The 26,712-nt window shown below is 42.7% G+C and overlaps 1 protein-coding gene across 1 annotated transcript; it reads left to right on the forward strand.

Annotated features, from left to right (window-relative positions):
• Nucleotides 1–998: 998 nt before the first annotated feature.
• Nucleotides 999–26,710, forward strand: ranbp9 (RAN binding protein 9). The gene is given in 15 exon segments (XM_029641984.2): nt 999–1,561; nt 12,845–12,956; nt 13,468–13,520; nt 15,046–15,213; nt 15,682–15,704; nt 19,036–19,220; nt 19,477–19,589; nt 19,919–20,027; nt 20,331–20,485; nt 21,863–21,910; nt 21,913–22,018; nt 22,311–22,429; nt 22,799–22,950; nt 23,672–23,783; nt 24,491–26,710. Coding segments are annotated over 15 exon segments (1,803 nt in total). The 5' UTR covers nt 999–1,344; the 3' UTR covers nt 24,622–26,710.
• The last annotated feature ends 2 nt before the right edge of the window (nt 26,711–26,712 follow it).

Consider the following 26,712-nt stretch of genomic DNA (forward strand, 5'->3'; position numbering starts at 1 on the left):
AAACATTATTTTATAGTTCATTCTATGAGGGGGGAGGGTGTTACATTTATTTTACAGTAGAAGGGGAGGATCATATGAAAATATCTAATGTTCAGGAGGGGGGGGGGGGCATTTTTTTTTACACCTGGACCAGCCCCCCAACAGTAAATTTCGATCTGTCCCTAAGCTGTCATGCCTGCTAGCAAGGTAAAGAGCAATTGAACAGGTAAAGAGGTATGCTTAGATAACCTATGCAGAAAAATAGGTGTTTCAGGTGTTTGAAATTCTCCTACATCCGGAGGAGTGGAGGGGTCATCCGGCCCACCTCCCGTCCATCCTCATGTACTTCGTGTACCACCTCTAAAATAATGGGTGCATGACGCCCCTGAATCCAGGTTTCATTTAGTCAGACTCAGGACAGTTAGACTACATTAAGCCACAGTTAATACTAGCTTCAAAGAGATTCACTGTAAACCAAATGAGCTGCAAATTGTGAAAGTATCTCTGTTGTGTAGGAAGAGTTGGCCTAATCATCCTGGGGGATGACAGCATTTGAGAAATGTGGTAGGTGAGCTGGGTTCAACTTGGATTTGCATTATTAGGTGATTATTATATAGATTTTTATTTCATTTCTGTGACCACAGTGTTAAATGTATGAATGATTTTCGTTCAATTCTTTATTCATGTAATATAAATTGTAGGACTAGACCTCAATTTACCCCACTTCCTACAGTCATTCCTGGTATTGCATTAGCTACCCTATTTGATGAAGAAATTACAATTGAACTACTTGACCATTTTCCAAGAGAAAACTACTTCATATAGAGTTGGGGTTTCTGCAGATCAATTGGCCTAAATATAATAAACTGTTGAGAACATTGTGAGGATAGAACTAAACTTTGTGATAGAACACCTGCTAGAACATTGAGGGATACATTGCTGTTTGTTATGTGTCTGAGCATGTACTTCCCAGTCCTTAAGGAAATGTGACTGGACCTCCTCTAAACCAATCAAATGTGTGGATTAGCACCGACAACAAACAAAAGATCGAGGTTACCATACTTTGTCGATGTCTACCAGCTCTAATCATATCTGCGAGATAAATCGTGTCGTATATTTTCAGTTTGTCTCCAAAACGCTTTAGTGAGATGGGTTTTCTTCGTTAAATTTGGTCGTTTTATGTGTTTAGCGGATGTCAGATATTGAGCCATTTTTGCAATACGCGTATTTAGTTTGCTAGCTTGTTTTGTGGCTAGCATTAGCTTTTAAAATACTTGACAGTTTGTGGAGGCGTCTGACTTATAGTTAAGTTGTTTGAATCGGTGGCTGACACGCAGTTAACTTAAATAAACCCGTTTGTTTGCCATGTCGGGACAGTCATCGGGCTGTGGGTTTCTTATGTCGGTTGTTGTTCACGGAGACTCGGCTCTGAACGAGCAGGAAAATGAGCTCAACCAGCAACTCAGACGGCTCTATCCAGCGGTAAACGAACTTGAAACCCCGCTTCCTCGATCCTGGAGCCCGAAGGACAAGTTCAGTTACATTGGCCTCTCTCAGAACAATCTTCGAGTGCACTACAAAGGTAACTATATGACGCGTGAATGAAATTAAATGTGAGTGCTAACGTTAGCTAGCGTCATCCGCTTACTTTGCTGCGGTTACATGTCAGTGGCTAGCTAGCCGTACTCTTAGCTACGTTACCTAGGCTAGCCAACGTTCGCAGCTAATCTTAGTAGTTATCGCTCTCAAAACGAATTGACAGCACTAGTTGGCTGCAAACAACAACCAAGCTAATGTTAGGTTGGTAACTAGGTAATGATTAACAAAAATACGCTATCTTGTAAACCAGCTGGCGAAATCCCCAGCCAAACAAGAACGTTAAGTAGCAACGTTACGCCAGCGAGCTTTCCAGTTGGACGAACTGCAGTCCTAGCTAACAACTGTTTCTCAAAGCTAGCAACAGTTGATAATTAGATTTTTTTTACATGATTGACATGTCAGTTGTATCTTGCTACTTAACTGGGTCGTTTCTTTGTTTTGCAGCTGTTTAGCATAGATGGACTCGACCAGGTCCGGAAATAAACATGTCACAACCGCCGATTTGTCATTTTTATTTGACATTCATTTAATTAGGCAGTCAGTTAAGAACCAGTTCCTATTTTACAATGGCGGCCTACCCCGACCAAAACCTCCCGTAACCCTAGCTGATTAGGCTAACTGATTTATAATGGCAGGGCCCACTGCTAGCTTGTTTTTTATTTATTTATCAAGGGCCCAGGGTTCACAAATGAATTCATCTACTAGTTAAGCTACTAGTTAAATTGGCACAAATCAGCAAGCTAGCTTTGTCAAGCTGACAAAACAAAAAACGACACCTAAAGGCAAAGCCCTTATCCTGTGTAGGCTGTCGTCTAGCTATAGGCCTAAAGTTAGCTAGCTAGCCTAGAAATGCTTCTTTAGCACTACCCATTTCGGATCTGTATACCCTATATTAGGTCATATTGGTGGCAAATACTATTATTCAATCGGTTGCTATGTCATGGTGGAAGTCAATGGCTGGAGTGAAAATAAAGGCTCTTGCTTTGTACCTCAACCAACTAAAGGTATTTTCCCCAGTGTTTGATGTAGGCCTACTACATCAATGTGTAACAGTGTATTTCCTTTCTGGGTGTGTAGGCCATGCATTTGACCCTTTAAACAATCTCTTCATAGTATAGTATGTGATGTCTAGGGAACATCATGGCTTTACACATCCTCTTGTGGTTATACAGACCACTGAGGTTATAATATGAAAAAGATCTAGACTATGCCTGACCTTTTCGTTTTCAACGTAATCTATTAGCGTTTGCATATGCCGATTCATGGACCGTTTTTATATCCGGTTTACACAGCCTAACTTGACATGCGCACTTGAACTCGGTGCGCACAGGGAGCAGCCACGATGTCATCCAAAAACATTGGCAGACATTGGATGAATGTAAAATGTTAGATCTGCAATGTTTTTTTCTGGGTCACCTGACTAAATTCACAAAGAAATCTGTCATTCTCATTGCAAGCATGTCTAAAAAGCTGTAGCTCTGTTCTGTGCTTTATTTATATGCTTCACATTAAGTTTATTTTTTTGCTTCTTTCTGTTTTGTACAACAGCTTCAAACAGCTGAAAATACATTATTTTTGGTTATGGAAAATATATTTCAGTGGTTTAGATGGTCCAATGATTCTCTACACTAGTTTGTTTTGTCACAAACTGAAATTAGGCTAATTATTAGAATTTAACAACTGGGAAATAAGCCTTTGAATTTGAATAATTGAATGATTGTTTTGTGCACAAAGGTGATTACTGTCCTTATTAGGAATTTTCAAATCTGACTTCTATGGAAATTGTCTTTCTGGGCCAGTACTGACGCAAAACTGTAGGAGCAGTCAACTGTGCTTCTATACCGGAACCCTGGCTCCATGATTCATCAGCCAGGCAGGCATAGTGCAAACTTTAAACCAACACACTTGGCTGACAACTGGTCACTTGAGACTGACACTTCAGGGTATATGATTATGTTCACAGGGATGGGTGGGCCAAAGATTATAAATATACTGACAAGATGCATGTCTCATCGCCCAAACAATTGGAGTCGTTGACCACATGGCGGGTTGTCTAGCTCCCGCATATCCTTACTTTGTTGGTGGATACATCTCATTATTGTAATCCTTTTTTAAATATTCAATGATGGTTGTTGATTTCAACCACCTGTATTCAATGGCGATGGATGCTATACTACTAGCCTCATGCCATGAATAGTCATCTCAAGACGACTCCGATAAAGTTCTCAATGTTGCCTGGATGTCACATGTCCTACTTAGCAGTACACTTGTAACCACTTAACCTCTTACCTCTACCTGGGACGCTTGCGTCCCAACTAGAGCTCTGGAAATGCAAATGCGCTACGCTAAATGCTAATAGTATTAGTTAAAACTCAAAAGTTCATTAAAATACACATGCAGGGTATCAAATTAAAGCTACACTCGTTGTGAATCCAGGCAACAAGTCAGATTTTTAAAATGCTTTTCGGCGACAGCATGAGAAGCTATTATCTGATAGCATGCACCAATACACTACAACACAAAAGCACAGCAGGGGACGTAAACAAAATAATTAGCATTTCGGCGTTACACAAACCGCACAATAAAATAGAAAACAGTCATTACCTTTCACCATCTTCTTTGTTGGCACTCCTAGATGTCCCATAAACACTATTGGGTCTTTATTTCGATTAAATCGGGCCATATAAAGCCAAGATATCGTTATATGTAGACTGTGTGATAAACGAAAAAAACAGCGATTTCACAACGTAACGTCATTTTTTAAAATTCAAAAAGTAGACGATAAACTTTCACAAAACACTTCGAAATACGTTTGTAATGCTACTTTAGGTATTAGTAAACGTTAATAAGCGCTAAAAATCATCCGTAGGCGATGTACATATCATTAGCTGTCGTCTTGGAAAAAATTTCAGGAGAGAGCTCTTCCGGAATGATCTGGGCGGAGACCGGAGGTACGTCGTGCCCCTCTTTCGGTTCAACCAAGAATCAAAGAGGATTAAATTCACAAGATACTCGACTGCATGGGGATGCTGTGGGAGTTGAATGCTCGGTCTTATCTAATTCGGCTCACTGTTAACAATTGCTGGAAGTGGCGCAAGGATATTTATTTCCATTTTCTGTGATCAGGTTTTCCTGCGCTTTCCGATGTAACGCACGTTATGTAATAGCCACAGTCGTGATTTAACCAGTTTTAAAAACGTCCGAGGGTTTCCTATACACACATTCTAACCATATGAACGTACTATATTCCTGGCATGAGTAGCAGGCGCTGAAATGTTGCGCGATTTTTAACAAAATGTTCAAAAAAGTAGAGGGTAGGAGCAACTAGTTAAGCAATATGGAACTTCTATTAGATTAGATCAGATAAACCTCATGTAGCAAATAAGACGTACATTCTTTGTTGTTGAGCAAATTCAACACCCATTGACCTCCATATAAAACTCCACGCTTGGTGGGCAAAACAACAAAAACACCACCTGCTGGGGGAGAGATTTTCGCAGAGTTGGCCCACAATAGTGGAATTTGCGGTATGCCTTCAATCAAATTCCCCCATTGAAACTGGTGGATACAAATAGTGGAATAATGCCATGTTTAGCATCTAGTCCAAGTAAGGTTTGCATTTTATATAAATTCAACAAAAGACAATGTAGTTAATTTGACACAACTGAAATCGCACTGTGGAAGTATTAGACTTCAGAATTACATTACTGTAGACTATGCACTGTATAGCCTACCTATGGATCTTGCAGGGCTTGACATGGGCTGCTGGTCCAGGTAGGTTTTGGAAACCATCTGGGCAAGTCAATCATCCATAATGCTATTTTCAATCTAGGCTATATAATTGATGAAAAGTCTGTTCCAAAAGCTGTTAGTTTATGTACAATGTAACCTCTAAGCTGCGCACGTGCACAAAGCTCCACTGGGATTTCCACGCAGAAGAAATATCAGCCCACGCAGAGAAGCAAGAGTGAACTTCATTCAACTTTCTACATCCCTCCCCTGTTAACACTATCAACGTTTCCCTTAACTGGCAATTGATCGAATCAACACAATATTAGCCACTTTCAATGCAACAAAACAAACTTTGCGAGAGATTTTGTGGTAGGCAGAACGCATTAGTGTTGGATTCTATTGCATTGACAGGCACCACTCAGGCCCGTACTCTACACAGGCCCGTACTCTACACAGGCCCGTACTCTACACAGGCCCGTACTCTACACAGGCCCGTGCGCCATAACCAATCAATGCTGCAGTAGGCCAATATGCAAATGGGCCATTGCCATATATGGATCTGTGCCATTCACTTTGAACTGGACTGTTTAAAGCATGAGTGGTCGTGAGTAGGTGAGCTTGTTTTGAGATCAAAGCGAGAGCTGCATGTAGCCACTTGCGCACATTTGTTCATATCCTTCGCTAGTTAGTGAGTTATTAGCCCAGTTATAGATCATTAGTAGTCAGCAATGGGGGAGTGATTGCTTCCTACAAGAACACAATGTGTGCATTTCTAGCTGTCTTTGAAAAGCGAGTCCGGTAAAATAAACATTTTTAACCTTTTTAACTAGGCAAGTCAGTTAACCAAATCCAACCCCCGGAAGTGCTGTTTTTCCTGAAAGCTCTCTATTCCATAGCCTGCCTTCACTCCATTTAAAGGGATACCAACCAGATTCCCCATGGTGTGAAGTCTTTAGACATGGTTTCAGGCTTTTATTTTGAAAAATGAGCGAGAAAGATTTCATCACGTCATGCAGCATTTTGCATGTGCAACAGCTTGGAGCAGACATTTTCTCTCTCCTATCGAAGAAGCTATAGTCCCGGTTTAAATATTATCGATTATATATTGTAAAAATAACCTGAGGATTGATTATAAAAAAACGTTTGACAACTTTACGGATACTATTTGGAATTTGTCTGCCTGGTCTTGGCCGCTCGAGCCTGTGGATTTCTGAACAACGCGCCAACCAAATGGAGGTATTTTGGATATAAAAATAATCTTTATGGAACAAAAGGATAATTTTATTGTGTAACTGGGAGTCTCGTGTGAGTGCAAACATCCCAAGATCATCAAAGGTAAGTGTTTCATTTTATTGCTTTGACTTTTCTGACTTTCGTGACCAATCTACTTGGCTGCTAGCTGTTTGTAATGTTTTGTCTACTGAGAGAGATGTCCTTAAATAAACGATTGGAATGCTTTCGCTGAAAAGCTTTTTTGAAATCTGACACGCCAGGTGGATTAAGAACAAATTCTTATTTTCAATGACTGCCTAGGAACAGTGAGTTAACTGCCTTGGTTAGGGGCAGTACGACAGACTTTTTTTACCATGTCAGCTCGTGGACTCGATCTAGCAACTTTTCGGTTCTTGGCCCAACGCTCTAACCACTAGGATACCTGCCGCCCCTAAAGAGCTTTTTTGTTGTCTGAAATGGTCAGTTGAATTTTGCATAAGCTAAGTAGCTAATAGGCAAGAGGGTAGCATACATGGTCTGATTCTCTGATAATGGAATAATTGTGTTTTTATAAAGTGTCTTGCATCAAACACATTTTCAGTCACCTTGTCTGAAGGACAAGTGGATAAACGGGTTGTCAATCACTTTTCAAAAGTCTCATGGAACGTAGGCCTACATTGAACACCAGACATTTGCTACTGTAGGCTGAACATGGTAAAATATTATGGGATGAATGTTCTAAATTCTTTTTGATGGTAGGCCACTCTGATAGTCCTACATTATAATCAAATGGCCAGTAGCCTACTTGACCACTGTTAGTTTTAACTTAAAGCGGGTACAGCCTGTTCACAGTAAACATGTGCCAGGAGTTGCACAATTTTCACTACGTTCAACTTTGCGCCCAGCAAAAAATGAGGGAACATTGTCCCGCTCAAAATAATCTACATAACCAAACTGTCACGCAGCTCTCAAGTGGTTCTTTTGTGGAGCAGCTCACAGAAGAACAGCAGCGTTAGGGTAGGTAGGAAAGACTTTTCGATTTATGATATACAACTTTTTGTGTCGACACTAATTTGAAGGGGTGGTTTCGGCTATTTCAGCCACATCCATGCAATTTCCATAGACAAACATCGGCAATAGAATGGCGTTACTGAAGCGCTCATTGGCTTTCAACGTGGCACCGTCATAGGATGCCACCTTTCCTACAAGTCAAATTCCTGCCCTGCTAGAGCTGCCCCGGTCAACTGGAAGTGATGTCATTGTGAAGTGAAATGTCTAGGTGCAACAATGGCTCAGCCGCAAAGAGTTAGGCCACACAAGCTCAGAGAACGGGACCGCCAGGTGCTGTAAGCGTGTAAAAGTCCTGTTGCAACACTCATTACAGAGTTTGTAACTACCTCTGGAAGCAACTTCTGCACAATAACTTCGTCAGGAACTTCATGAATTTAGTTTCCATGGCTGAGCAGCCGCACACAAGCCTAAGAACACCATGCCAAGCGTCGGCTGGTGTGGCGTAAAGCTCGTCGCCATTGGACTCAGGCGCAATGGAATTGCTTTCTCTGGAGTGATTTAATCACACTTCATCTGAGTTTGAATGCCAGGAGAGCGCTACCTGCCCCAATGCATAGTGCCAACTGTAAAGTTTAGTGGAGGAATAATGGTCTGGGGTTGTTTTTATGGTTTGTCAAGTGAAATCTTATCGCTCCAGCATACAACGATATTCTGTGCTTTCAATTTTGTGGCAACAGTTTGGGGAAGGACCTTTCCTGTGTCAGCATGACAATGCCCACATTCACAAAGCGAGGTCCATACAGAAATTACTTGGTTGGACTAGTAACCGGAAGGTTGCAAGTTCAAACCCCCGAGCTGACAAGGTACAAATCTGTCGTTCTGCCCCTGAACAGGCAGTTAACCCACTGTTCCTAGGCCGTCATTGAAGATAAGAATTTGTTCTTAACTGACTTGCCTAGTTAAAGGTTAAAAAATAAAACTTGTTGATCAGTGTGGAAGAACTTGACTGGTGGCCTGCACAGAGGTCTGATCTCAACCCCATTGAACACCTTTGGGATGAATTGGAGCAATGACTGCGAGCCAGGCCTAATCGCCCAACATGAGTGCCCATCCCCACTAATGCTCTTGTGGCTGAATGGAAGCAAGTCCCCGCAGCAATGTTCCAACATCTAGTGGAAAGCCTTCCCAGAAGAGTGAAGGCCGTTATGGCAGCAAAGGGGGGACCAACTCCATATTAATGTTAATTTTGGAAAGAGATGTTCGATAAGCAGATGTCCACATACTTTTGGTCATGTAGTGTAGCATTTACTGGTAGATAAGTTGACAATGGGTATTTAAACCAGAAATCTACTTTTTGGTCCGAAATCTTTTTCAAAGCCTAATTCGGTCATCTTTCGCTGTTTTGAATGAACAATTCTAACGGCTTTCCCAAAACAACCTTCCCAAATGAATGTTGTTGAATGCGAAGTAGGTCGAGCTGGCAGAATGTCCTGATGAGTTGCACAGTATCAATCGGGTGGGTGTTAATGAAGACTCTGCCGTCACATGTAGGCTACACTGTACCGTATAGAAACACCACTACACAACGGCCTCTTGCTTGGTTCGCAATTGAATTCAAGGGCACCTATAACCCTCCCCACAAAATATATATAAATAATATTCTCCCACACCTCATTAGTGGTCTCCTAATGTGGGCTAACCATTGTTGTGGATTGTTTTTTTATAGGGCCACACGACTAGCCTGCTGAAAATCGCAAACAATGACCCCCTTTTTTGAGATTTGTTTTATACATTTGCGCATTCTCCGCCGACGACTAAGGCCTCTGATTCAGAGGTGTTGGATTAAATGTGGAATGAAGATTTCAGTTGTGCAACTGACTAGGTATCCCTGTTAGTGTGTATTGACATTCATATCGCAATGTACTAGCCGGACTTGTTTTTTTTGCAGACATTTAGCGGGGCTCCCGAGTGGCGCAGCGGTCTAAGGCACTGCATCTCAGTGCTAGAGGTGTCACTACATATCCTGGTTTGATTCCAGGATTGTATCACAAGCGGCCATGATTGGGAGTCCCATAGGGCGCCGCACAATTGGCACAGCGTCGTTGGGGTTTGGCGGGGGCAGGCCGTCATTGTAAATAATTTAACTGACTTGCCTAGTTGAATAATGATCCAGAGGGACTTACAGAAGCAATTAGGGTAAAGTGCCTTGGCGACTCACCCTAAATTCTACTGCGCCATCTTTTGCTAGATACTTGAGTCTAACTGCCATCATTGAAGCCGTTTGTGGTGACAAAAGGCACGAAGGGCGTTGTACAAAAAGTCGTCAGCGTTGGGATCGTCTCTAACCAATCAGGGTATCAAAGTCAATGATAATTCGTTTTATTTTTTTACCCATGTGTGTTATTTCTCTGGCTCAACCCAACGGCTTCTGGAACAATCAGACGGCCTGAATGTGTTTGCATTTGACTGGAGCAAGGAGTCTGTGTAGCCAGGCACGCAATGTACAGCGTTGCCCATCTTGGTTCCGTGACATGGTGTATCAGCCAACTCTGTCACCCACAGAACACAACTGAAGCGTTGGCACAAATATTGTGTTCACTACAACCCCAGTTGTAACTAACCTGATTCAGCTTATTAACCAGCTAATTACTAGAATCGGGTGTGCTAGATTATGGTTAGTGAACCTACAGGACGGTAGCTTTCCAGGAACCGGGTTGTTGACTTGTATTAGGAAGCAAAGTGGAAATTAGCATCGTTGTCACCATCTTGTTGCATCTGACCATGCAGACAGAGCTCGAGTGACTGGGCGGGGCTTGGTGTGGGAAGCGCGTAGGTATTTATGGAAGGAGAGGGAGTGAGACTAGCAAACTAGGTTATCTATAAAAATGGACATTTTAACTAAATCAACATTGACATACCTTTTTGTAGAAGTAAAAACCCAAACCGGTCTGCAGCTGTGTGTACACTGAACAAAATTATAAATGGAACATGCGATCATTTCAAAGATTCTACTGCATTACAGTTCATATGGAAATCTGTCAATTGAAATAAATTCATTCGGCCCTCATCTATGGATTTCACTTGACTGGTAATACAGATATGTGTATGTTGGTCACATGCCTTAATTTTTTTTTATTTTTTTTTAATCCGTAGGGGTGTGTGGCTCTGAAAACCAGTCGGTATCTAGTGTGACCATATGTCTCGTGTTGTGCTGCATATCGCCTTCACATAGAGCTGATCAGGCTGTTGATTGTGGAATGTTGATCCACTCTTCTTCAGTGGCTGTGTCAAGTTGCTGGATATTGGTGTGAACTGGAGTCGGAGCATTAAAGTTGTCTTAGATAAAAAGCAATAGTGTTCATTGTCCGTCACTTGTGCCTGCCCATACCATTAAACCCACTGCCACCAAGGGGTACTCTGTTCACAACGTTGACATCAGCAAACTGTTTGCCCAAACGTCTGTCATCTACCCGGGACAGTTGAAACCGGGTTTTATCCGTAACGAGCACACTTCTCCAGTGGCCATTGAAGGTGAGCATTTTCCCACTTAAGTCTGTTATGATGCCAAACTGCAGCCCGGTCAAGACCCTGAGGACGACGAGCACGCAGATAGTTTTCATGTGAAAAAAGCCGGATGTGGGGGTTCTGGGCTGGTGTGGTTACATGTGGTCATTTCAGTAATCTGTTTATTTCAGCTCATGACCCATGGGACCAACACTTGGCATGGTGCGTCTTTTTGTTCAGTATAGTAAAATACGGTATTTCGCCCAGCCCCATGTTGACATTGCAATGTACAGCATTACCTATGGATCTTGGGACCATGAAATGTGCGATCAGCCTACTCTGACACCCACAGATTGCAATTCTGAAGGGTTCACACAAATATTAGCTTCAATGCTCTTGTGGGAAAATCACCTCTATTCAGCCAATTTGTACATACTGTACATTCATATTGCCATGTACAGCCATACCTATTGGGGAGGGGGATATCCCAACATTGTTGCTGCTAGGACTGATGTGAATTGAGCCACATTAGCTCAGTGTTGTCACGGAGTAGGCCGATGCCCCATTTCATGGTCCCAAGATCCATAGGTAAGGCTTAACAGCCCACAATGCAATTCTAAAGTTATAATACATCCATAGTGCAATTTTCAACAGCTTTTACGTTTGTGTCAAATGAACTACTTACTGCCTTTGTTGAATTTATATAACATTCCAACCACAGGTGTGAATGGACTCTCAGGGTTGACATTATTTCTGATGACTTATAGACAGTGCATGATAATTACTTTTCTGGGTGTCCTAAATGCAAGTGTAGGGGCCAAATGTCCCCCTTCCCAAATTAGATGTGAGTACCTGCGACATCGTGATTTGTCCGAAAATCTTATTCCTGGTTCCCACTTGAGGGTAGATTGTGCTGGGCGATTAACCAAAATGTCGGTTTTTGAAACTACTACTTTAACATCTTGTTCTATTATAATTTTTTTTCTACAATTTTCTCTACAGGAATTAGATCAAACCTTAACTGTGTGACTCAGAGTTGTAGTTCACAACAGGCCAATAGTCGACATACAGTAGTTTAGTGCAGAAAAAGATGGTTATGAACTACAATGATCACAATCCATTGCGGGCCTACTTGTCTAATTGTTTATTTTACGCCTGCTTTGTTAGGCTAGCGTGAGGCAGACGAGAAGCCAGAATGCCCAATTGAGAGGGATAGAGCAGTTGCTTCAAGGTATCTACCTGAAATGTATGATCTAAGTGATTTTAATAGTTGCTATTCATAAGTATACCTTGGACATTGAAGTAATTTTGTTAAGGCATAGGCAGCAGTTCTATAGATTACTTGGAATTAAATATTCATTTAAAAAACGAACGTAAATATTTTAATGTCCTGTGAATAAATGATGGTTAAGTGATAAGCATTCACTACCATCATGGGACTTTTTATTACTTGTTCTGTGTTAAAGCGTTCAACCCGCATAGTGCAATTAATGTTGAAAAATAATTCCTAAGTGATTTAAAAATATAATCTACCTCAAAAGGAACTATTCGCTCAGCACTAGGGGAAAATGCTTTTTTTCCTGTTCACCTAATGCTGAATTCCCACACCTCGGCATTCTAGTAGATCTGGTTTAAGCAATATGGTAGTAATTGCTGCTGTCTGATTGGCCAGGGGGAATGTCTGTCATACTACTTACCCCTATCCAATTGTTTCAGCTCTAAAGCAGTGCCTACGGGTAAGAGCTAGGCGTTGAATTATTACAGGGTGTCTTGTTTCATTCATGCCATTGCTTCCATCCACCCACAGGTCATGGAAAGACTCCTAAAGATGCGGCATCCGTACGAGCCACTCATCCCATCCCGGCTGCCTGCGGGGTCTACTACTTTGAGGTGAAAATCATCAGTAAAGGCCGAGATGGGTAAGATGGCTGCACAGAATTGACCACCACGCACACATTGTGCTCTACCCATGCAAACCTCTTGACTTAACTAATCATAATAATCTACAGTTAACGTTTTGTTCAATCAATGTCATCTCATCAGTTCCCTGTAATAGTTAACGATTCTGAGATTAGACTCCACCCCATTAATCGGCCTATCAACTTTTTCCTAGGGTGTATTCTCTAGGAACCAAACTGAACAAAAACAGGGAGGGACAACCTGAATTTGTCTTAAAAAAAACACACTTTTTCATTTGCAATTCAACTTTTGTTATGCTGTGCACTAATGAACACCCCTGATTTCCATTGCTGATCACATCTCTGGACAGTTATGAATTGACCTTTGCATGAGGGTGTCATGTTGGTATGATTCATGAAATTCCCTTGAGGCAGTTTAGATATCCTTAGCCAGTGGAACCAATTCTTTATAAAACTGTTAACATGCCCGGATCATCACACATTTTGACCCTGCTATCTTTCTGTTTATCAGGTACATGGGTATCGGTCTCTCGGCTCAAGGTGTCAACATGAACAGACTCCCTGGTAAGGCGACTCTGAAAGCTATAGCTTGTGTGTGTGTGTGTGTGTCAATGTTGACACTCTGCCTTGGTCTTTGGGTGGGTTGGAAGACCGTTTGGTTTGTGAATTGTCCCTGTCTGCGATGGGGAATTATGTGAATTGGTTTGTGTGTTTTATTGTCTGGAAGACGTGCTGGTGATGAACATACACTTGTGTGTTTCAGTGGCTTGTCTGTGTTCTTTGAGTATGTATTGTCTGAAACTCGTGTGGGTGTGCCCTTAGAAGCCAGACAGGCTGCTTATTCTCTGTCCTGACATAACACCCCCCCCAACATGTGACCCTGCCCCAATGGTGTCATCTGGCAGTGCAGGGTGTCTCTCTCTGACACTGGCCTGCATCCCAAATAGCAGACTATTTCCTACATAGTGCCCCACATGCTCTGGTCAGAAGTTGTCCACTATATAGGGTGCCGTTTGAGATGCATCCTGTAACCCTTCAGGACACAGGGCGGGCCCAGCAAAGGCCCACGGCATAGCAATGCAGCGCAGTCGTATAAAACAGCAGACAGAGCAGTGCCAGATCATGGCTAAGTAATCACTAATGGCTAGTTGCTAACTTGCTAAATAAAACTGTTAGTAGCTTTGACCCACAAGTGTCAAATGGAATGTGGCTAATTCTTAGGAAACCTAATACATACATACATACATGCATGAGAATTCAAATGAGAACGTTCAATTATTTTGACATTTTATAGCAGATACCTAATTAGCATAATGCACATAATTGTTAGGTCCTAGGTTTTAAAAGCTATACTGAAATGAGAGCTTCTAACCAGTGCCGTGGCAGATCGATAGGCCTATAGTTTACCCAGGTGTAAAACGGATACTCCTCTTCTGCTGTGAGGCTTTTTAATCTGAACATTTAGTTTAAAGATTCATTGGTGTTTCTAGTGTGTGATGGTTAGTGCAAACACATTTCCTCTTTGGGGTTTAATGAAGTACTATCTTATAGAGAATTGCTACTTATACTGAGATATATATATATATATATATAAACGCAACAATTTCTAAGATTTTACTGAGTTACTGTTCATATAAGGAAATCGGTCAATGTAAAAAAAAAATTTTTTTTTAATTAGTCCCTAATCTATGGATTTGGCCTGGGTGGGCCTGGCTGGCATAGGCCCATCCAATTAGAATCGGTTTTTTTGCCACAAGCTTTATTACAGACAAATACTCCTCAGCAACCCTCCTCCCCCTGCGTGGTTACATGTGGTTGTGAAGCCAATTAGACGTACTGCCAAATTCTTTAAAACGATGTTGGAGGCGTTGTGTTTTGACAAAAATTCACATTTTAAAGTAGTGTTTTATTGTTCCCAGCACAGGTGAGGAATATGCTTTTTGTGGATATGGAACATTTGGGTATTATTATTTTTTTCTCAGCTCATGAATCATGGGACCAAGATTTTCTATGTTGTGCTTACATTTTTGTTCAGTTTGTAAGTCGAGGCATCTTTCAGTGACTCCAATGTCTGTGCGGTTTTTCTCAGGTTGGGACAAACACTCGTATGGTTACCACGGAGATGACGGCCACTCGTTCTGCTCCTCCGGCACGGGGCAGCCCTACGGCCCCACGTTCACTACAGGTGACGTGATTGGCTGCTGCGTCAACCTCATCAACAACACCTGTTTCTACACAAAGAATGGCCACAGCTTAGGTATGGAACACCCCTGCTCTAGAACATAAAAATGAATTGAATTAATGTAGTAATCCATTATGGAACTTAAGCCGTGTCATTCAGTTTAACTTTTTGTGGAGTTATTGAGGGGGTGGGGGGGAATTTGGAACCGGAAAATGTACACACTCTGAACTAACACAATGCGTGCCCCACCCTTTAATTTTTTATTAACAATTATTTATTTACACCATATCACTATCAAACAACACTCCACATGATACACAATATTGTTCTGTCTCATCCTGGTCTGAATAATTTGACTCGTAAAGGCACATTTCTATACTTTTCTTTTATGTATTTTAGAGGCAACATTTTGTCCAATTGAACATCCATGGTTTGCATAGAATTGATATGCTGCATCGTGCATTCCTGTACCCAACAATAGGATATTCAGTCAGAGATTAAGAAATGTATGTTGATGTGTTTATCTTCTCTCTTGTACTCTAGGAATAGCCTTTACAGATCTACCGGTAAGTATTATCCCACCGGCCATGTTGTCTTTAGAAGCTACATTCTGGGATGTGAAACAACTAAACGACACCCCTGCCACTTGTTTTGATCCACAGCTGAGGGATGGGGTTAGGGCAATGTAATCCCCCTCATTCATTGGTCACACTCTAGCTGCGTGGACTAACATTCCATGATATCCAAGAGATGGTGTCACATGCACCAAATACATCAGAGGACCTTGCAGTGAAATGCTTACTTATAAGCCCTTAACCAACAAAGCAGTTTTAAGAGAAATACCTACAAAAACAAGTAATTAAAAGGCAGCAGTAAAACGACAATGGCGAGGCTATATGCAGGAGGTACCGGTTAGTCTAGGTAATTGAAGTAATGCATGCATACTACCGTTCAAACGTTTGGGGTCACTTAGAAATGTCCTTGTTTTTGAAAGACGAGGACTTTTTCTTCCCCTATTTAAAATAACATCAAATTGATCAGGAATACAGTGTAGACAATGTTGTAAATTACTATTGTAGCTGGAAACGGCTTTAAAAAAAATGGAATATCTACATCGGCCCATTATTAGAAACAAAGACCTTTCTTCTGAAACTTGTCAGTCTATTCATGTTCTTAGAAATGAATGCTATTACATGTGAGAAATTGCCAAGAAACTTAAGATCTTGTACAAAGCTGTGTACTACTCCCATCACAGAACAGCGCAAACTGGCTGTAACCAGAATAGATAGAGGAGTGGGAGGCCCCGGTGCACCTCTTTCTATTCTGGTTAGAGCCCGTTTGGGCTGTTCTTTGAAGGGAGTAGAACCCAGCGTTGTACCAGATCTTCAGTGTGCTTTTCTTTGAAAAACCAGGACATTTCAAAGTGACCCCAAACGTTTGAACGGTAGTGTACATGTGGGTAGAGTTATTCAAGTGACTTAAGCATAGATAACAGTATCAGCAGTGTAAAAGAGAGGGGGGGGCGTGCAAGTAGTCTGGTAGCCATCCCGTGCGAACAGTGTATGACTAGGGTGGCTGGAGTCTTTGACCATTTTTAGGGCCATCCTCTGATGGCAGGAAGCTTGGCCCCAGTGATGTACTGGGCCGTTCGAACTACCGTCTGAAGTGCCTTGCGGTCGGAGGCTGAGCAGTTGCCATACCAGGCAGTGATGCAACCAGTCAGGATGCTCTCGACGGTGCAGCTGTAGAAACTGTCTGAGAAGCTGGGGACCCATGCCAAATCTTTTCAGTCCTGAGGGGGAATAGGTTTTGTACGCTTCACGACTGTCTTGGTGTGTTTGGACCTTGTTACTTTGTTGATGTGGACACCAAGGAACTTGAGGCTCTCAACCTGCTCCATTACAGCCCCGTCGATGAGAATGGGGGTGTGCTCAGTTGTCCTTTTCCTGTAGTCCACAATCATCTCCTTAGTCTTGATCATGTTGAGGGAGAGGTTGTTGTCTCTGACCTCCTCCCTATAGGCTGTCTTGTTGTTGATCAGGCCTACCAGTTTGAACCCTATTTGAAGGATAAACATTGTTTACAAACAACATTGTTTGCAAACAACAAGTAAACAATGGTGGAGTAATAAAATGTGATATTTTGGCTTATGATAGACAGTTGTGCTAATTTCATTTAGACTTTTATGCATTCAATTCTTAAAGAATCAATGGGTAAATATCATTAATTTTAATTGAACTACTTCACAAATCCCAGACTGTAGCTTTGATGTAAACAATGCATATTTTTAATGGTGTTTGCTGCCTGGAGGATCTGATATAGAAAACAAATATGTGAAGACTGAAGAATTTATGCCATTTTAAAGTTCCTAAAGAAAAAAGTGAAATTTACATGTCTGTATTTTTTCCGCTGCACTCTGAGGTGGGGGGGTTGAGCGCTGGCTGCGCTGTCCCCCTACCAGCAGAATGACCACTTGTTTGAGGATAAAATACGACTGCTTTAGCCGAAACAATATTCCATTGAGCAGAAACTGTTGGCCACGAGCCAGCATTCATGTTTCTCTGGGCTCTACGGTGATGTGCGTCAACTCCACTGGAGCTGACCTTTTCTCTGTTAGACCATGAAACGGGCTTTTAGAAATCCCTCCGCTGCTAACTCCAGGGTCATGTTCATTAGGCGTGAAACTGGGCGGGAGCTACCAGAGTATGCCGAATGAGAACGCAACCCAAGTGGTCATGGGATTGTTTTTATTTATTGAACATGCCAATGCATAACTTTCATTACATGACTTCCACTTTATTTCCTGAACTGCTTTTTTTTTTTTTGTGACCAACCTTTTATTCAGTTGTCATTTTTCAGGGGGGGGGTACAGGTACAAAAACAATCAAATGATTACATAACCCCCCCCCCCTCATATTTTTCCATATTCTGTTCCAGTTAATAATGTGGGGGTTCATATTCAATTAGTTAAGTGGACAATCATAATTCTTTTTAAGCACCAGCTTTTTCAATTTTGCAGCAAATAGAAATTGTGACAATAATAGCACCAAAGCGTTTAAGGGTCATATCAGTGAAGACCACCTCTTCCAGGCCAATATGAGACGCCATTTGTTGCTACTCGGCCATGGGGGAGAAGAATCATGTCTAAACCAGTTTAAAATGGGATTTCCAGGCATATATTGTCCCATCTTAAAGTTTGGTACATATAGTCCTATGTCTTCCCCTCTTTGTAAATTTTATCCGGGATCGTATACCTTTGCCATATACACTGAGTCTACAAAACATTAGGAACACCGTCCTAATATTGAGTTGCACCCCCCCCCATGTAAGTAATGGTAGTCTTTCTTGACAGAAGGCAAATTCTGCTCTGTTTTATCAGTACATTGTATTGACTTTGGAAAGAGCAATAGCTACCTGGTCTGAAGAGTTTGTGCTCAAACACAGCTGACAACATAAAGTTATTTTAACTCCAACTCTGCCAGCTAAACTAAGGTACAGTGTGTTTATGTCAGTTAGATGAGGATCCTGAACCATGTCGCAATGTTTTCGTTTATCTGCTCCTTATAAAACAACCCGTCCTGGAGTGTTCATTATTGCGCACTGTAGTGAAATGTTTTGCAACGGAGAACAAACGTTTCTTAAGCGGACAAATTCAGGTAGGTCCCTCCCAGTTTCATTTGGTTCCTAGTGAATGCAAACCTGGTATCAATTTGGCTCCTTGACTTATCTTGCTTGTGAAATTTATATTATATACTCACTGATTTGTGGTAGAGGCTATATGGAACTTTTTCCCTTGAGTGGTTTGATGAAAATAAATAAATGCAAAGATCATCTGTTTGAACCATGCATCCAACATTTTAAGAGTTTGTGATTCTTAGTATATTTGTGTGTTCCCAGCCCAACCTGTACCCCACAGTGGGGCTGCAGACCCCTGGGGAGGTGGTGGATGCCAACTTTGGCCAGCACCCATTTGTGTTCGACATCGAGGACTACATGCGCGAGTGGCGGACTAAGATCCAGGCCCAGATCGACAGGTTCCCCATAGGGGACAGGGAGGGAGAGTGGCAGTCCATGATCCAGAAGTTAGTACCTTCCCTTGTAGCTGTACACACCAATGGAAACTACAGTTCCCATCCACCCTTGCAACTGGTTTGACTTGTGTTATTGCCACTTTTTTTTTTTATATATCTCAATTTTCCAACTTGTTTTTATGTGGGTATTTCCGAGTCTGAACCTCGTATTTCCAAATTCCCAACAGCATTTGAAGGCAGCATATCGTTATCCGTATATCATATCTCTCTGAGCTGTTATGTTTCTCCCACCTCTTTGTCTCCACAGAATGGTGGCATCCTACCTGGTCCACCATAGTTACTGTGCCACTGCCGAAGCCTTTGCCAAATCCACAGACCAGGCTGTGCATGAGGAACTGGCCTCCATTAAAAACCGACAGAGTGAGTCATGCTTGTGTGAAAGATGGGTTTAGGGTGTGTCCTGTCATTGACTTGTGTATTTGCTTTGTGAATATTATAACTATATGCTATATTCACAAAATGTAAACTGACTAGATGGGTAGTTGGCATAAGTGGAGCCATTACAATATTTCTTAGGGACACATCTGCCTAGAGGCCAGGGGCCAAAATGGAATGGGCCTAGAATAAATGATTGTCTAACACTTTCAAATGTTTCTGCTCTCGTACCCTTGGAGACGAATGGGGAAATGCCATGCCACACTAAGTCTCCTCCCAATATGTGAATGAAAGTAAATGGGATGTGCTTGCAGAGATCCAGAAGCTGGTGTTGTCAGGCAGAATGGGAGAGGCCATTGAGACCACCCAACAGCTGTACCCCAGCCTACTGGAGAGTAACCCCAACCTCTTATTTATGCTGAAGTGAGTAACGGCAAGGGATAGGCAATATTGACACATTTAGGAACCGTACCTCTTAAGGGGAAGCTCAGGATATTACAACTTGTTAGATGGTTCCTCACTCTGGAAGTGGTTGTAAATTCCTGAACTTACCCTTTAATGGCAAGACTGTACATTGATGTGCAGCCAAGTATATTTGGTTGTTGGTATATCTGTATTTGATTGATGCTGTATTTTTAATGTGGTGGTTGATGGTTTGACAGTTGTATTGGATAGGCCTGATCTTTGTAACCCTCCCCCTGTCCACTTAATCCCACTGTCTCTCAGGGTGAGACAGTTCATCGAGATGGTGAATGGGACGGACAGCGAGGTGCGCTGCCTGGGAGGCCGCAGCCCCAAGTCCCAGGACAGCTACACAGGTTCACCTCGCCCCTTCAGCAGCCCCAGACACAAAGCAAGCGGCTCCCAGGCCTACCTCACAGGTATATGATACACTGAACAATCTGTGGATTCCCCATGACAGATATGCATTGGTTAGTCACAGATGCCTTAAAATTAAAAAGCATCTATCTGGTGTGATAACCATTGGCCTCATGCTGCGTGACATCTCCTTCACATAGTTGCTCAGGCTGTTGATTGGCCTGCGGAATGTTCTCTCACGCTTCAAAGGCTGTGCGATGTTGCTGGATATTGGTGGGAACTAGAACACGCTGTCGTACATTTCGATCCAGAGCATCCCAAACATGCTCAATGGTTGACATGTCTGAATATTCAGGCCATGGATGAACTGGGACATCTTCAGCTTCTATGACTTTTGTGTACAGATCCTCATGAGGTGGATGAATAGCGCGATGAAATGTGCCTCGTCCCGGTATCTGTGCGTTCAAACTGCCATCGATAAAATTCAATGGTGTTCGTTGTCTGTAGTGTTTATGCCTGCCCATACCATAACCCCTCTGCCACCACGAGGCACTCTCCACAACGTTGACATCAGCAAACCACTCTCCCACACGGTGCCATACGCTGTCGTCATCTGCCCAGTACAGTTGCAACTGCGACTCATCCATGAAGAGCACACTTCTCCAGTGGCCATTGAAGGTGAGCATTTACTCACTGAAGTAGGTTACGACGCCGAACTGCAGTCAGGTCAAGACCCTGGTGAGGACGAGCACGCAGATGAGCGTCACTGAGGGTTTATGCAGAAATTCTTTTGGTTGTGAAAACTGTTTCATCAGCTTTCCGGGTGACTGGTTTCAGGTGATCCCACAGGTGAAGAAGCCGGTTGTGGAGGTCCTGGGCTGGTGGGGTTGTGAGGCCGGTTGGACATACAGCCAAATTCTCTAAAACGACGTTGGCGGCAGTTTATGGGGGAGAAATTAACATTAAATTCTGTCTACGGCTCTGGTGGACATTCGGCTCATGAAACATGGGACGAACACTTTACATGTTACATTTGATGTTTTTGTTCAGTGTATATTCACACATCTGGTTGTGTTCATTAGGCACTTAACAGGCCGAAACAGGAAGGTACTTTTTGAAATTGTCATGTTTTTTTATATTTTTTTATTGTACAACATTTTTGCAACAGTGTGCTGTTATAACTATGACCCTGGGGCGTGTTCAATAGGTACCAAACGGAAGAGCACTAACAAACAGGGAGGGACTACCTGCATTTGTCCAAAAGGATTACATTTCTTGTTTATGTTGCTAAACGTTTCTAAACCTTATCCATGAACATGACCCAGTCCTGGATCAAATTAATTCAGTCAAATACTTAAGGTGCACTTTATTTAGCTTGCCATTCACCTTTTTGTGTCTTGTATGGTGTTTTTCATCTGACTGTCCTGGTTGCTTCCCAGGATTTGATGGCGGCTGTTGTAATGGGGTGATGTCCAGTAAGGCCCACCACTCCCCCACAGTCACAAGCCCTGCCCCCCGGGCCCAGCCCTCCTTGCCCCCGCTGCTGAGCTCAGCTCCCTCAATGGCAGCCACAGCCTGCAGCAGCCCAACGCCAGGTATGGAACATGCACAAGGCTATAATGTACTGAACACTCTACTCAATACTAGTTTCTTGTAAACGCTTCAACATGCATCCAACACTACAGAAAATAAAAAAACGGCCAATACCGACAGTCTTGCACAGCCTGCTTAACTTCTACCTGCAAAACAAGGTATTGACACAACGTATCACGCAACCAAAAAAAACGCAGGTTTAAGATCGACTTTTTTTGTCTATCAAAAATAAAGTATAATTTCTCATCTTTAAAACTGATCCACTCAAACACACCTACTGTTTTACCCCCCCAGTACTGATGTGGACATGGAGGTTGACCACTTCACCAACGGAGTGACCGAGTCCTCCAACGGCTTCTTCAATGGCACCTCCAAACACGGAGCCCAGACAGAGGACTGTGACACAGACATGGGTGAGTGACAGGCCATGACATCCACATGATAGTATTAACTTTTTGAAGCTATACATTGCTTACAAACGAATGTAAACAATGGAGTAGTGCATCTTTTTGGGGGTTACGATAAGACTGTTGTGCTAACTTATCATGATGCATAACTTATTATTCAAGAATCAATGGGTGTGTGTATATAGCAAAAATTAAAATGATCATTGCATAGATTCCCAGATTGCACATTTGTTATATTCCAATGTAATTTTTTACAAACGAGGCGGTACAACTGACATGATTGACTCTGGTCTGCATCTATCAAACCATCCCTCGGAGTGGCTGAATGCTATGTCCTCGCGTGACGTGCACGTTTGATTGGTTCTGTGTCCACAGAGGTGGAGTCAGCCCAGTCCAAGAGGCAGCTGTGTGGGGGAAGCCAGGCAGCCATCGAGAGGATGATCCACTTTGGCCGGGAGCTCCAGAGCATGAGTGAGCACCTACGCCGAGAATGCGGCAAGAACTCGGTCAACAAGAAGATGCTCAAGGTACTCTGTCAATTATGTTCAAACAACTTCCGATAAATGGCTCAATGTAATGGCTGTAAAACCTTGGATGTACATTTTGCTGTGAGTGTTTTGCGTGTATGTCCCACTACATTACGTCTAACAACGCAGCACTGCACTTGGCCTATAACTACATCCAATATCTCAAAACAGTATTTCTCTAGCAGGACACTACCGCACTGAACAATTTCAAAAATGTTACTAAATTATAGTTCCTATAAGGAAGTCAGTCAATTGGAATGAATTCATTAGGCCCTAGTCGATGGATTTCACATGACTGGGCAGAGGTGCAGCCATGGGTGGGCCTGGCTCCCAAGTGGGTGGGGCTATGCCCACCCATGGCTGCATCCAATCAGAATGAGTTTCTCCCCACAGGGGCTTTCATTACAGACAAATGCTCATGAACAGGGATGTAAACAAATTTGAGAAACTGTGTGCATGTCAGCTCATGAAACACAGAACCAATACTTTACATGTTGCATTTACATTTTTGTTCAGTGTATGATCTGTCAATTTTGAACTTGGTGTACAATTTGAGGTTACTGTACCTTGACTCACTGCATCCATCTCTCATTAACAGCTGTTTCTCCTACCCTGCCTGTCCCCACTCTTTTCCCTGCAAGGATTTTTACATTCTTGTTCTTCTTGGCTGTCTTTCTCCTCTATTTGTATGTCCCTTATCGCTTCCCATCTCCCTCTGTAGGATGCATTCAGTCTGCTGGCCTACTCGGACCCGTGGACGAGCCCAGTGGGCTACCAGCTGGACTCTATCCAGAGGGAACCGGTGTGTTCCACACTCAACAGTGCAATTCTAGGTAGGTACACCACCACCTCTGGTTGTCACTTCAGAGCCTCTCCTCAACCAGCAGTCAAGTGTTGTCCACTCTGGGGTGGTTTCCCAGACACCGATTTAAAGACTAGTCTTGTACTAAGATGGGAAATCTCCATTGAACATGCTTTTTAGTCTAGAACTTGGCTCAATCTGTGTCTGGGAAACTGGTCCTGTAAATTTAGCATTGTGATTACAATAATGCTAATTATGTATAGCTTCGCGTTGACCGGGGTGTTGTCGTTTTCCTTTGAAAATGTCAACAAATTAGGGAGCGGTTAATTACCAATGTGGTCATAAATGTGAAGTCGTCATTTTTTGATTTTGAGTCATGGTTAATAAGTAGTCATTTGGCGGTGTGTATGTGGCGGTGTTATGCGTTGCCTATGGGTGTGCTATGTGGAACTGACTTGACTTATTTAGTGTCCTTAGTTACTAGGCCCATGTCATGGATATGATGTGTAATGCATTGCCCAATGTTAGAAATGTATCAATCTCTAAAATTGGTGTTGATTCAGTCTTTTATTGATTTTAATAAGATGTGCACACTAAGGCCCTTATACAGCCTCACCCACCACCCCAAGTTACTCATTCAGCAGTGTCCTTAGCTACTTTTGTGTTGTTGAGTATTATGCATTAACTATGGGAGTGATATGTAGTCCTTACATAGCTGTTTTCTACCCCCCCCCACAGAGACTCATAACCTGCCCAAGCAGCCCCCTCTGGCCCAGGCTGTGGGACAGGCCGCCCAGTGCCTGTCCATCATGGCACACTCTGGAAGTGGCTCCTGCGCCTTCGCTGCTGTGGACGATTACCTGCACTAGCCCCCCACACACAGGTCCCCCACCTTCACACAAACTCAATCTGGATCCCTCCACTCCCCGGGCTAGCCAAGGCTACTTTCAGATTCTCCAACCTCCCTGAAGTGTTCACTCATGCATTGGATTGGTGCAAGAATGCCTGGGAAGAGTTTTCACCATCTTCCTCACAGCAGTCCATTCCCTTGAAATCCATGAGGGGAGTGTACGAGTGCACTCTTTGGGATAGGGTGGAGAATCGGGACGTCGCCCAAGTCTCACAGGAACCCTGATGCAAGTCTGCCCATGTAATTTTGGTTGATGGGGAGAAGGGGGAAATTGCAAAGACTAGCCAACTAGTAAATTCACCTCTCTGATCTGTGTGACTGTGGCAAACCATACAGGATTTTCATATGCCCAAACTACTGTGCGAAGGTGGGAGCACCCTGGTCTGAAGAACAAGGAACGGCTTTCCAGTGACCGCATAACACCAACCCAGTCAACATATGTTGACACTCCATTTGCCAACCCAAAACGTGGTCCGTTTAAACCCCTGACCAACTATACCTACCAGGCAAGCCAGGCCCACAGAAGACGTGAGTATTCCGACCCATTCTAGTGCATTTGCACCTGGGTTGGGAGTATGCTAGCCGACTCCCACCCCGAGAAACCAACTCCTTTGTGGCGCAAAAGGCACACCCAAACCCCATGGCATCAGTGACTGGTGACACATGTGGCTTGAAGACTGAAGAAGCCAGTGAGAGAATCTACAGTCTTAACTTTTGTCTTTCTTTAAAAAAAAAAAAAATGTTTATTTTGGGGAGGGGCAGTAGGTGGGGGAGGGTGGGTAGGCTCTGTTAACACTTCCTGGTTTACAAGGCATGGTGATTTATTATTCTAGCTAATTATATTCTTACTTGCATACACAGTATATTTGTTGCGCGCCGGCAAGAGTGAATTCCACCAAATAATAAAGGTCCCAATCCCACCACTCCTTACTAGTGACAAGTGTCAGCGTGTGTACATGTTAACATTTCTATGAATAAAATATCAATCATTAAATATTTAGCTACCAAAAGAAAGGAAAAAATATCTACCCTCCAAGCTTCACAGTGTTTAGTGTTTAGAATCCTTTGTGGTGTTAGTCTCAAACTTTGTTATACTGTGGTTGAAGTTTAATTAACCCTTTCCATGGGTACCCCAGTACCTAACCCCCCCCCCAACTGCACAGCAGGTCTGATATGTTATGACATTTTATTTCCTAATGTATTCATTCATGGTATCACATATCCTTTAGCCATGAAGAACTCATGAGCCCTTTCTTGATTTGACTGCTGAGATTGTCTCAGTTAAGTTCTAAATGAACGTGTGTCTGTAATGAAGGGCTTTTCAGACTTTTAAATCCCTCAATGTTTAGCAGATTAACCCTTGTGTTGAACCGGTAGCGAGCTAGCGCCTAAGCGCTCATGATTTAATGTTAGCCAATACCCAGAATAGGTATTGTCCTGGTTTGGGGCTAACCATAGCAGCTTGATGCTAGCCCAGGGCTTACCATAGCTCAGCTTGTGATGGCGAACTTGGTCAAGAGCAGGCTTGTGTAAGGTTAACCTTGCCCCCCCCATTAGCCTTTTCATAGCTAACCACATCCCAGCGATGTTTGGATAATGGCATGTTTGAGACAGTGTCAAGATTCTGCAGAGATCTTCACAATGCCTGGAGAAGGGTTTTAACCTACCAATTTACTATAATGAGCCTATACTCTGCAAAATCTGTATATCGAACATGCCCATTTTCAGGTGTGAAAAACCCTTATAGGCTGCTTTTGTCAGAACACTTGTCATTAACAGAGACTTGGACCGGGAATCAAAGGTGACTGTAAAGCACTTGACTCAACATCTGCAGCGTCTGGGACATTGCCTTTCAACAGGCAAATTGTTCCCTTGCAATGAGCTTGTCTACAACACGCCTTAGCTTGAATCCCGGTCTTACTCTTTCCTAGTTTTTGTTGACCGGATCTCCTTTTAGTACTCTCAACAGCAAAACGGAAAATAAAATAGTATTGTCAACTGCACTGTGGTTACCACGTTTACAATAAAATAAAAAACATACCTAGGAAGC

Source organism: Oncorhynchus nerka, linkage group LG9b, assembly GCF_034236695.1.
Source record: "Oncorhynchus nerka isolate Pitt River linkage group LG9b, Oner_Uvic_2.0, whole genome shotgun sequence".
NCBI classification, from domain to species: domain Eukaryota; kingdom Metazoa; phylum Chordata; class Actinopteri; order Salmoniformes; family Salmonidae; genus Oncorhynchus; species Oncorhynchus nerka.